Source organism: Panthera uncia, chromosome X (genome assembly GCF_023721935.1).
Source record: "Panthera uncia isolate 11264 chromosome X, Puncia_PCG_1.0, whole genome shotgun sequence".
Classification (NCBI taxonomy): domain Eukaryota; kingdom Metazoa; phylum Chordata; class Mammalia; order Carnivora; family Felidae; genus Panthera; species Panthera uncia.
Window position 1 is genome coordinate 93,154,083 of NC_064817.1, and position 12,609 is coordinate 93,166,691.

Sequence of the window (12,609 nt, forward strand, 5' to 3'; positions counted from 1 at the left end):
GGCACGCAGGGCGCCTCCCTCGGGCCTCGGCCGGCGAGCGCATCTTCCTGGCGGCGCGTCCCTCGGCGCTCAGCGAGCGCCACCCAACTTCTGCGCCCGCCGGGTGCGCTGCTCCGCGTGGCTCCCAGCACAGGGGACCGAGCGGCCTCGGATGTCCACACTCACTCCCTTTGGGGGGGTGGCTCCCCGAGAAGGCGGATAGGGACCCCGAATGCCAGCAGCCGGGACGGGGCTCCCAGGGCTCGCGAGTCGCGGCCGGGACGGAGGTGAGGGGCGTGGGCTTCCCGGGGACCCTTCCAACACGCTTCCCTCCGCAGACCTCAGCCGTAGCCCGTAGGCGCGAGAGCCTGCAGCGTCTCCACAGACCTGGCGGACTGCGCACCTCGGGGTACCTGCTTCTCCACCGAAGGGTTGGGGGAGGGGCCCGCTAGCGCGCGGCCGGCAGAGGGGACCTGTTTGCTGGCGGGTTTGGAGGTGGGATGGGGTAGGGTTTGGAGACCGAGAAGCCTGAGACAAGACTTTGGGTTTTTTCCCTCCCTCTCTTCCGAAAAGGAACCACACTGTGAGGGGAAAAATAAGGCGGAGTGTAAACACAAACAACCTCAAAAACGAGCCAAGAAAAGCGAAGCCAAAAGAAGCAAGCGCAACACTGTTACAAAACTGTCTGGTTTTGTAACAATTTCCCTGCCGCCGGCCAATGAGCGGCGTGGCGGCGCGTCACGTGGTGCTGTTTTATATAACACTTTGCTGAGACAAGACAGTTATTAGGCGGCGCGCGGCGGCCGGCCGAGAGCTCGTGGAGGCGCGGCAGCGACCGGCGCGCGGCAGCGCGCGGCTGAGGCCACTCCGATCGGCAGAGGCAGCTCCGATTCCCAGCAGCCCTCGCTCTCTGTTCCGAGTCCCCGGCCCCTAGACGCCTCGTCCCCTCACGCCTGCTTCTCTATCCCTATGGATTCACTTCAGACTGGACAGATGCTGAGCTTGCCCGCCGAGCTCGTCAGCGACAACTTAGAACTGGCGGAGCCGGCGGCATCGGCGGCCCGCGGAGACACGGAGCCCCACCCGGAGGCGGCCACAGAAGGCCCCGCACCTTTAGACGCTCCGGAGCCGGGGCCGGAGTCGGGGCCCGAGCCGGGGCCGGAGTCGGGGCCGGAGTCGGGGCCGGAGTCGTGGCCGGAGTCGGGGCCGGAGCCGGAGCCGGGGCCGGGGCCGGGGCCGGAGTCGGGGCCGGAGTCGGAGTCGGGACCGGAGCCGGGGCTGGAGTCGGGACCGGAGCCGGGGCCGGAGTCGGAGTCGGGACCGGAGCCGGGGCCGGAGTCGGAGCCGGGGCTCGAGCGGGAGCCGGGGCCGCCTCCTAAGACTTCGACGCCGGAGTGCAAAGTCCTGCTCACGAAGGCTGACGCCCTGGCGTCTGGGGGGCGCCTCCGGGAAGCCCTCGAGGTGTACCGCCAGCTCTCCGAACGGCAGCAGCTGGTGGCCGAGCAGCTGGAGCAGCTGGTGCGGTGCCTGGCGGAGAAAGTCCCGCAAGGCGAGGCTCCGGCGCTGGCGCCCCCGGACGGGAGCGGTGCGGCGAGCCGCGAGGCGGCGGCCGAAGAGGCAGGGGCGCCAACCGCCGCCGAGGCTACCGAGGTGTGGGATGGCTTCAAGTGCCGGAAGTGCCACGGCTTTCTGTCAGACCCCGTGTCCTTGTCGTGCGGCCACACCTTTTGTAAACTCTGCCTGGAACGCGGGCGGGCGGCCGACCGGCGGTGTGCGCTGTGCGGGGTCAAGCTCCCGGCCTTGATGGTGGCCGGCGGCAAGGCGCGCCCGGCCCCCCAGCGGGACGGGCAGCAGGCGGCGGCGGCGACGACGACGACGACGACGACAACGACAACGACGCCGCAGCCGCCACCTGCGGCGCCACCGCCGCCGCCGCCGCCGCCGCCGCCGCCGCTGCGGGTCAACGTGGTGCTCAGTGGCCTCCTGGGCAAGTTGTTCCCAGGCCCGGCGCGGGCGTCGCAGCTCCGGCACGAGGGCAACCAGCTGTACCGCGAGCACCAGGTGGAGGCGGCGCTGCTCAAGTACAACGAGGCGGTTCGGCTAGGTGAGCCCCCCGCGGGGCCGGGCGGCGGGGAGGCGGGGCGGGGGTTGCTCGGAGGACCCGAGGGGAGGGGGCGCCGGGGGGCGGGGCCGAGGGGGGCGCGACGGGGGGCGGGCCGGGGTGGGGGAGGGGGCGTCTGGAGTCCGGTCTCTGACTCTGCCTCGGTCGCTACCGAGGCATCGTTTTTTTTACTCTGTGTCCCTGCCCGTGTCTCTGTCGCTCTTTGTCTTTCTCCGTGGCGCCTCGTAGCTTTCATTCCTGCGCCTGCCAGTCGGCTTTCGCTCGGTGTCCCTGTTTCTGGGTCTCCCTCGCTGGTCCCCTCGCGGTTTTGGCCCTCTGTCACGTGCGCGGGGCCGCCGCGGCCGCCCGGCCCCGCTCTCCCTCCGCACGCCGGGGTCCCTCGGACACCTGCCCGCCCCTCCCCTGCCGGCGGAGGAACTTCGCACCCTCCTCGCGCTCCCGCCGGGGCCGCGACGTTCGCTCGGCGCCCGCGGCCGCCCCACTCCCCGCCCGGCCCCGGGGCGGCCGCCGCGGCGGGAGTTGGCCCTTCCGGGGCCGCGGCTCCCGGTGGGGTGGGTCCGGCGTGGAATTAGGTCAGGAGAGCACTGGTTGCATAAGGGCCGCGAGCGGCCCGGGCCGGGCGGCCCCTCCTCCGCGCGGGCGGGCGGGATTGTGTAACGGCTGAGGTAACCGAAGTGGGCCACGCTCGCCTCGGAAACCATCCCGCGAGCGTGTGCGGGGGGGAGGGGAGCGCTCGCGCCCCGCTGCCCTGTGACTCATTGTCACCGCTTCCTATCACAGGATCCTCGGCCGAAATAGATGCCCCCCATCCCCGCCCGCAGCCCGCGCGCCCTCGCCGCGAACCCCTATCCCGTCGGCCCGGCGGGAGACGCGGCCGTCAACTGCGCGGGGATCCCCGGGACCGCGCGCCCGCTACGGAGGGGGCACGCCTCGGACCCGCTGCCGCGCGGCCCGAGGAGCCGCGGCTGCGCTTAGCGGCTTCAAGGGCAACGTGGGAAGCCTCACGGCCGGGCGCCAGAGCTCCCACGCGAAGCGGCTCCCCTCCTCCCGCCCCGCCGCTCGCCCCGGTCCCCTCCGTGTCCGGACCCAGGAAGTGGCCGCAGAGCCGCGGGCCGGGTAGTGCCCAGCTCGGGCCGGCCGCCAGGAGCTCGGCCGGCGAGGCGCGGTGTCTGGCGAAGCGTGCCGGGGAGGAGGCGGCAGGGCCGGGCAGGCAGGGCTCTGGGATCCGGGGGTGCCCTGAGCCCGACTCCCGACGGGCGGAGGAGAGGGGTGGGTTCGAGTCTCCACGTGTTGAATCTCCACCCGAGATTGCAACAGGTAATGTGGGGGGGGGGGGGGAGGAGGAGGAGGAACGAGGGCTGGCTGGGCCAGGCTGGCACCCGAGGGAGAGAGGGACCCCCGCCCCCACCCCCATGCATATCCTGTGGCCTGGGAAAGCGCACTTTGAGTCTCCTCCGGGCAGGCGAGTGCTGCAGAACAAAAGGGAAGCATCGACTGCAAACTCTGTAACGTCTTGAGAGCAAGTAAAGAGCACTCAGGCAAGCCCTCCGCACGGCCCCCGTGGGGGGGGGGTGGACCCCCAGGGGAAGGACCCCCACAGAACCCTCCCAGCAGCTGCAGCTGGAGCTTGTCCCTGGGTCCAAGCAGTAGGTCCCTTAAACCCAGATCTCCAAGGGAGGTTTCATTCCTTTTATTTTAACTTTTATTTATTTACTTATTTATTTATTTTGAGAGAGAGACAGAGAGAGGGAATCCTAAGCAAGCCCTGTGCAGAGTCCAGACTCAGGGCTCGATCCCATGAACCGTGAGTCCTGACCTGAGCAGAAATCCAGACTCAGATGCTTAACCGACTGAGCCACCCAGGTGCCCCTCAAATTTTTATTTAAATTCCAGTTAGTTGGGGCTCCTGGGTGGCTGAGTCGGTTAAGCATCCGACTCTTGATTTTCGCTCAGGTCAGGATCTCACAGTTTCATGGGTTCAAGCCCCACTTTGGGCTCTGTGCACTGACCACCGGGAGCCTGCTTGGAATTCTCACTCTCTTCTCTCTCTGCCCCTTCCCTGCTTGTGCTCTCTGTGTCTCTCTGAAAATAAATAAACTTTTCAAAAACTAAATTCCAATTAGTTACAGCACATACAGTGCAATATTGGTTTCAGGAGTAGAATTCAGTGATTCATCACTTACATACTACAGCCTTACCCTATTAAGGGGCCTCCCCAGCAGGCAAGTATCCATGTGCTGAGAGGTGGCCAGTGTCTCGTTTTTTCTAAGTACCGCACACCCTTCAGAAAAAGAAAACATGCCCCCCACCCTAGCTTCAAAGCTTCAGCGTCTAACTAGCCGTATGACTTGGAGCGGATGCCTTCCCCTCCCTGGGCTTGATTTTCCTCTTCTGAAGAATGGGTTGGTTGAGCCAGGTGATCTCTAAAGGCCTGTCCATCCCTGGCGTTTAGTGATTCAAAGTGTTAGTGAGAGAGGGGCGCCTGAGTGGCTCAGTCGGTTAAGCATCTGACTCTGGATTTCTGCTCAGGTCAGGACTCACGGTTCATGGGATCGAGCCCTGAGTCTGGACTCTGTACAGGGCCTGCTTAGGATTCCCTCTCTCTGTCTCTCTGCCTCTCAAAATAAATAAATAAACGTTAAAATAAAAGGAATGAAACCTCCCTTGGAGATCTGGGTTTAAGGGACCTCCTGCTTGGACCCAGGGACTGAGCTCCAGCTGCAGCTGCCAGATCGGGCTCTGTGGGGGTCCTCCCCCCCCCCGCCGGGGGGTCCACCACCACCCCCGCGGGGGCTGTGTCTCAGTCGGTTAAGCATGATCTCATGGGTCCTGAGATCGAGCCCCATGTTGGGCTCTGCACTGACAGCACAGAGCCTGCTTGGGATTCTCTCTCTCCCTCTCTCTCTCTCTCTCTGCTCCTTCCCCGCTAGTGTTCTCTCTCAAAATAAATAAATAAACGTTAAAAAAAAAAAAAGATTCAAAGTGTGAGTGAGGACCAAGCTTGCTTTATTCCCAGCAGCCTTGTTTACGTTCACGCACATGTGGCCATCTGTAAAGAAAGGATGGAACCTCGCAAGTGCATTCAGAGGAATTTCGTATGTGTGGGACTTTGTAGACAGAGATGTTGCTAATGTCACTAGAAGACTAACCTGGACTTGCCTTTCTGGTGGGTAGGATGGGAGTCACATCTGGCCACCTCCCCTTCTCCCTGCCCTGGCCTGTTTCTTCGTGGGGATCCTCACTCCGAAGCCAGGCTTACAGTTAGCCGTACATAGCCACGAAGGAGGGCGGCTAGGGTTTCCTCTATGTCAGAGCCACTAATGCACCCACAGGCCCTCTAAGGAACCACCTGAGAGAGGAGCAAACGTGACTTCTTCCTAGTTGGGGAAGCTCAGACCCAGAGCGGCTGGGGGGGTGTGGCAGGCAGGGCAATATTCGGGCTGGACATCGGGATCCCCCGTAGAAAAATCCTAGGGGCGCCTGGGTGGCCCGGTCGGTCGAGTGTCTTGATTTCGACTCAAGTCATGATCTCACGGTTCATGGGATCGAGCCCTGCGTCTCTTGGGATTCTCTCTCTTCCCCCCCCCCGCCCTTCCCCCACTCACACTCTCTCAGAATGAATACATTAACTTTTAACAAACTTCCCAGATAACTTGCCGTTTGCTAAGATCCATCCTCATACAGGACTTAATTATGTGTTTGTGCTGGGACCATTAATGAGAGCTTTTTTCCCCCCCCTCATTTTGGCAGCTCCAAACGACCACTTGCTTTATAGCAACCGGTCTCAAATTTATTTCACCTTGGAGTCTCACGAGGACGCACTGCATGATGCAGAAATAGCATGTAAGCTCCGCCCAATGGGTTTTAAGGTGAGTGGGATGGGAGGGCTGGGAATGGGTTGTACTATAGACAGGAAATGGCAGGAAGAGCTGCCTCCCTGGGAGTTTGGGTCACTAGAGCTCAAGCAGAGCAGGGAAGAGGCTTTGCAAAGGAGCTGGGGGTCCCTTGGCAAAGGGTGACTCAAGAGTCTGCAAGGGAACCGGATTCTTCCCCAGCTTACTTCTCACCTGATGGCCTGCCAAGCAGCCTGGGCTTTGTTCAGAACTTGTCCAGAACTCTTCAGAGCGTGGACTTAGCGGTCAGACCACCTGAGTTTCTGTTATGTCCCAGTTCTGCTACTTTTACCAGCCGTGTGGCCTGGGCAAGCTACTTAACCTCTCTGGGCCTTCTCTCCTCGTCTGTACAACAGGGGGATATTCAAAGCACCCACTTTAAAGGGTTAATCGCGAGGATTACACGAGCTTATACATGTAGGGTGCTTAGAATGATGCCTGGCCCGTAGCATTATGTGTCCAATCATCATTTTCCAGGGACAGTAGAGAGGAGCATGAGCCAAGTATGGCTGGCTGGTTGTGTCATCTCCAGTCCTTAATATAATCGCCTGCTGGTGGCCCTAAACGTCTGGGTCACATTGGATGGGTAGGGAGAAAGCCGGGTTAGGCATCTCTCAGGATTCTAGGATGCGAAGCATCACTTTCTGCGTCTCGGGCCTCAGGACCGGTCCTTAGCCACACGTCAATATTTTGTTTGGGAGACTAGGTTCGGGCCCGAGCTCTACTGCTTGCAAGCCAAGTGACCGTGGGGAAGTCGCTTCACTCTCTGGCCCCCAAGTGTCCTTGGTGGCAAAGCGCAGCTATTACTAGTCACCCTGATCGCCTCCTGGGGATGTGGTGAGGGTCACGGGTGAGCGCGGCCAAGGGGCCATGCTGGGAGCGCTACCACTTGCCCGGCCTTGGTGCAGTGCTGTCTCGACGCGAGCCCCAGGATGCCTTCTTCCGAACCCCAACTTAGCCGGGTCCTGATCTGTGATCCCTTATCTGAATCCCATGGGGCCAGAAGCGTTCAGAGTCCAGAATGTTTCTGATTGCAGAAAGACCATATACTACGTGGCACCCTCGGCGAGCTCTGGACAGCGCTCCGCGATCACACACGCTAATATTTCTGCAGTACGTTAGGTGAGAATTCGTGAGAATTCACACTAAGCGACTGTAAGGCAGTCCATATCACTGTAGCCTGGGTTTTGCCACACCTGATGACTTTTGACGGCAGGAAAACTGTGGCTTATCAGACTGTTTCTGGAACTAGGACGCTCAGATCAGGCATTTGTGGGCGTGCATACGGAGCCATTAGGGTCCGAGTGAATCCCGTATGTTCTTTGATGAGAAGGTTTTCGTGGGGGGTGGGGTGGGGGGTGGAGTAGCATATTCTCTTTCCCAAGGAACAGATTTTAAAAGTCACCGGTGTCTTGACCCAAAGGAGCCTCGGTGAGAGCATTTCACACTTCACAGCAGGGGCAGGTCAGCCAGCTGCCTGGGGGTAAGAGGAGTCCTCTTGCAGCTTCTTGCACCCCCACCCTCAACCTAGGGGATGCGGTGGGAAGCAGGGCTGAGAAGCGGTGGACCGTTTGAGATGAACTGGGAAAAGTGACTTCCTCAGTGAAATCAGGGTTGACGGAAGCAGTGAACGGGAGTTTCGTTTCCCCCCAACTGCTGGGGTAAGCAGAGCGCCAAAGCCAGAGAACGAACTGTCTTGGGGGCTGAGAGAAGATTTGAGTGGATGCATACCATTCAAAACCAGCTCACACCCCGATTTGCATATTTCCCTTTCTTTCTTTCTTTCTTTCTTTCTTTCTTTCTTTCTTTCTCTCTTTTTTTTTTTGAAGTTTGTTTATTTTCAGAGAGAGCGCGAGCAAGCAGGGGAGGGGCAGAAAGAGAGGGAGAGAGAGTATTCCAAGCTGGCTCTGCACTGGTAGCTCAGAACCCGGTGCCGGTCTCGAACTCACAAACTGGGAGGTTGTGACCCGAGCCGAAACCGAGAGTTGGATGCTTCACCAACTGAAGCACCCGGGTGCCCCATTCCCGCCATTTCTCTGTGCGGTGCCCCTAGGGCAGGGGCATCTCCCGCAGCCCTTTTCCAGCCAACCCAGCCAGGCGCAGTGGTACTCAGCATACCCTGCTTGTGGAACGCTCTCGGTGGGCCGGGCTGGCTGCCCTGAACAGGTGGCGTGTCTGGGTTGCTATTGGGTATGATCGGAGGGGTCCCAGAGGCCTCTCCAGTCCCCCAACACTTATCGCCTCTAGCCGCCCTGAAATGTCAGGCAAGCCTTTCTCCAGGGGGCCCCTGGTAAGCACTGCTGGGAGGAGCAGTGAGGGAAGCCATCGATACCCAAGTATCAGCCGAAATTAGGCCCCAGGAGTGGGGCGGGGGACACGGGGGGAGGTCCCCGAGAGGATTGGAGCAGGGGCCACTGCTCAAGAAGGCAGATCCCTGCCGGCGCCTGGAGCCAGGCTGGAGCCAGAGGGCACCTCACCAGGGCCTGTAGAGGCATGTTAGGGGAAGCTGGGAGTGCCCAGCAGCTGCAACCTGGATCATCTCCTTCTCTAAGTTAGACTCAGGGTCAGCCATGGGGGCAAGGGAGTGGGGAGCAGGCCCCCGAGGGGCACCCTAGATGACTCAGGAGCAATGCCCTCCCGGCCAAGTTTCAAGGGCCACCTGTCCCGAGGCACAGAGAGAGTATAGCCCTCTTCCCACCTCTTTTCTCGTTCCTGCCTCTTCCCCCAGAATGCTCGTCTGCTCCCTCTAGAGTTTCTTTGCCAGGGCAGTTGGGCGGGGACCCCGAGGAGCCCTAAAACTTTTTATACTTTTTAAAGATGTGGTGAGGGAACAGAAGTGAGCTGAGCCTACAGGACGGAAAGCATTTGCTTGGTCCCTGGTCGGCCCTCTGAAGGGAAATCTGCTTTATGGGGAAAAGCATTCTGGGCGTCGTGACCACGGTTCTAGTTGCTTTGCCACTAACTACCTTGACGTCTTGGAGAGGCCATGTCCCTTCCCTTGGGCCTCTTCTGAAAGATGATCAGCAAGTATGGGTGGTCACTCAGCAGCCAAATGTGAACTAGATCTCTGCTTGATGGGCTAGTGAATAGAAAGGCATATTGGAACGGGTCTTAAAAGCTGGCTAGTAGGTGCTTAAAAGATGAGGGTTCTTGCTGCATTTGGTGATCCCTCCAATACAACAGTGGGGCAGCGGGAAGGTCGTATGGCACAGGGATTAAGAGATTGGACTTTGGTATCAGTAGGACCCAGACTTAAACCCTGATTCCACAGTTTGCCTTCTGTGTTACTTTGGGCACGTCACTTTTCTGGGTCTCAGTTTTATTTTCTGTAAAATGGGCTTCAGACCATTTGTCTACATGTATAGGACTGTAGATAAGGCGGTTCTTTTTTTTTTTTTTTTTTTAAGTTTTTATTTACTTATTTTGAGGGAGAGAGAATAAGCAGGAGAGAGGCAGAGAGAGAGGGGGGGACAGAGGATCCGAAGCAGGCTCTTCCCGATGAGGGGCTCCAACTCAGGAACCATGAGATCATGACCTGAGCCGAAGTCAGATGCTTAACCGACTGAGCCACCCAGGAGCCCCGACAAGAGATAGTTCTTCTAAGCCCCTTCACACAGTAGCAAATACTCACGAAACATTTAGCCAGTGTCAAGAAGTCGATAGATAAATAAGAACAGGATTGAATGCCGATGTTTTCTTCCAGGCACACTTCAGAAAAGCACAGGCCTTGGCCACCTTAGGCAAGGTGGAGGAAGCACTAAGGGAGTTTCTATATTGTGTGTCCCTCGATGGAAAGAACAAAAGAGCAAGATCTGAAGCCCAAAGGGTGAGTTGAGATGGTATCAGATCCAGCTGCCCAGCGGGCTCCCGCTTGTCTGTCTTGTCCAGGGAGGGAGTGAGGGAACTACCCTCCCTGGCATTTAGGGCCCTGAGTGGGTGGCTCCCTTGGTTAAGGGGGCAGGAAGGAGACACAAGTGCCAATCGATTGCTCAGAAACACACCGTCCTCTTGGCGTGTGCGATCAGTCTGAGCAGTTCCTGCATTTTTGTAGGAGGCTCTGAGGCATGTTCTTACTTCTTAAACTCAGGGTCTGAGCTGTGAGTGGGAAAACCACACCAAACCAAATCAAGCCAGAGAAGTTAACAGGGGGATGGAAGATTCTGGAGATTCTGGCTGTTGACCAGAGGTCAGGGGTGTGGGGCTGCCTGCGGTTGTAGAACTTTGCTTTGGCTGAGTCACGGCCTCACCGGACACACAGGACAGCCAGCTCCTCACCAGGAATGTTGGTCACCATCTCCCCTGCTATATGCAGAACTCTAGCCTTCAGCCTTTGCTAGAAATAGAACACACACACTGTCTCACAGATGTAAGTCAGGGACCATTACGGTATAATGCAAGCAGCCATTCCGACGCTTGAGTGCCAGGAGAATGTGGCTGGTGTGTGTGTGTGTGTGTGTGTGTGTGTGTGTGTGTGTTTAATTCATGAGATGTTTGCACTGGTGAAGGGCTCAAGGGTCCTCAGTTCATGGACGTCAGTGCTTACTGTTCTGCAGTGTGCTTTCAGACTGTGTGGCCAACTGGCCTAGAAGTTGGATGCTGACAGACAGTGGTCGCCTCTGCCCTCCTTGTGCCCCTCCCCCTGTTCACCACCTGTCTCCAGTGCCCCTGCCCCGGTGAGGTTTGGCAGAGCCGTGGACGAAGAAAGGGAGCAAGGGACAGGACTGGTTTCTGAAGGCTCGGGAAAGGAATCTTTAGCAAAATCAGTGAACTAGGGGAGCCGAGCTCTGGAGGTTCTGCCCCACACAGATTTCTTCCTGGAAAGGTGCCATGGCCTGGTTTGGGAAAGCGGGCAGGGTGTTCTTGAGCAGAGCACTGGTGGCAGAGAATGTGCTCCAAGCTGTGGACCCTTCCCCGAATCTTAAGTGCCGTCCATGGCACGACTAATAACAATAACAGCTAATGTTTATCGAGCAATTCCCAGTGTACCAGGCACTGTGCTGGGGCTTTCTGTGGGAGATATGATTTCATCTCCACAGCATCCCTTTGAGGGTAGGTGATGTTATTTAATCCCAAGTTACAGATGGGACAGGTGAGGAAGCCAAGGCCGGGAGTCTTTTTCCCGAGGCCACGCAGCTCGTGATTGGTGAAAGGGCAGGCAAACCCAGCTCCGTCTGCTTCCAGAGTCCGCCTTCCTGGCGGCCCACCGTTCTTCTGTCCCAGGAAGACACGCCGGGCCTCTCGGCGCTCACTGGTGGGGTGGAGGGGAGAGGAGCAACAGGGCTGTCCTGTTCTGGGGGCGGGGGGATCGACAAAGGTTGGTTAGAAGAATCTCGCTCTGGCACAGCACCTCGCTGGAGACCCAAAGACTCAGAAGCCACAGCCTCGGTCCTTAAGGACCTCGCGATCCTGCACGTGTTGTACAAGGGAGCCTAGGCCCATGATGAGTGTCCCGGAGTTCTGAAGCTGGGGCGAGAACTTAGAGGCGGATTTCCACGGGCTGTGATGAGGGCACGGCAGCCGTGTACGAACACCGAGGGCCCTCAGCAGTTCTGATTTACTGGATTGTTCCAGTTTTGGGGCTACAGATTTGACAAAGACGGTCCAGGTTCACTTGGCAGTAATTAGTCACCTTAGACACTCACAGGCCTAGGTTTCTTTTTAGTGTTTGCTTTTCCTGCAGATGCTTTTTGCCCCTTCTTGACCCATTTGGGCCTTTCCAAGGCTGACCCTGAGGTGGAATTGACTTTCATTCACGTGGAATGATCATTCTCCCTGAGCGTTGACCCCCACTTTTGTTTTCCAAAGCCACTGGGAAGGTCTAGAATGAGATCTTAGGTAGTAAAGGTAAGAAGCGAAGTGCAGTCGCTGTTTCTCCCTTGTTTCCATCGATTTCTCTCCTCTGCCTCCTTGCCCCCCTCCCCCCTCCATGCTCTGCCCTCTAATCCTCGTACCTTTGGATGCTGTGTGGCTGCCACCGGAGAGCACCACTGCTCTTTTTTTTTTTTTTTTTTTTTAATTAAGTTTTTGTTTTAATTCCAGTTAGTTAACACATAGTGTTATGTTAGTTTCAGGTGTACGATATAGTGATTCAGCAGTTGCGTTCGTCACCTGATGCTCAGCACGACAAGCAAGTATCGTGCTCTTTGGGGGAGGATTCCAGGGAAACTGCTTCAGAAGCGGGTTGGTCCTGTTGGGCCGCTCAGGAGGGCTTCTGAAGGCCAGCTTTGGCTCCTGGGGAGGAGGGGCCTCTGAAAGCTGGCATTTTTGGCCCTGGGCACTGTGAGTACCTCCCCGCCTCCCTCCTTTACCAACTGAGACCTGGGAAGTGGGTTTCCCCACAAGCAGCTGGAACCCTCGGCCTCTCCCTGGGCCCTGGGATGGATAAGTGTCTTAATTCCATTCCATCCGGTGTGATGAGTACGTATCGGACATCTGTGACGTGCCTCCAAAAGCTGGCCATCTGGTCAGAAAGACGTAGGTGTGCGACACCATCTGAGGCTGGCGAGAGACTGTGTAGTCAGTACCAGGTGCTCGATCGTGGTGCAGCGGAGGGCACGAAAGGACAAGTGAGGTCCCGGAGGCCGGAGCGGTGGCACTGGAGCCAGCCTCAGAGGC

At 58.4% G+C, this 12,609-nt stretch overlaps 1 protein-coding gene across 6 annotated transcripts in view; it reads left to right on the plus strand.

The window, feature by feature from the left end:
• The first annotated feature begins 778 nt into the window (after positions 1 to 778).
• Positions 779 to 12,609, plus strand: part of LONRF3 (LON peptidase N-terminal domain and ring finger 3) — a 39,660-nt gene continuing 27,829 nt past the window's right edge. For 5 of the 6 annotated variants that reach the window (XR_007460508.1, XM_049644229.1, XM_049644232.1 and 2 more), the window contains exons 1-3: positions 779 to 2,083; positions 5,852 to 5,970; positions 9,698 to 9,820. Coding sequence is in view for 5 of the 6 variants with exons in the window: in XM_049644229.1 (XP_049500186.1) it covers positions 949 to 2,083; positions 5,852 to 5,970; positions 9,698 to 9,820 (1,377 nt within the window). In the remaining variant the exon portion in view is untranslated. The remainder of the gene's footprint in view (positions 2,084 to 5,851; positions 5,971 to 9,697; positions 9,821 to 12,609) is intronic. The other variant, XM_049644233.1, reaches the window with a different exon arrangement.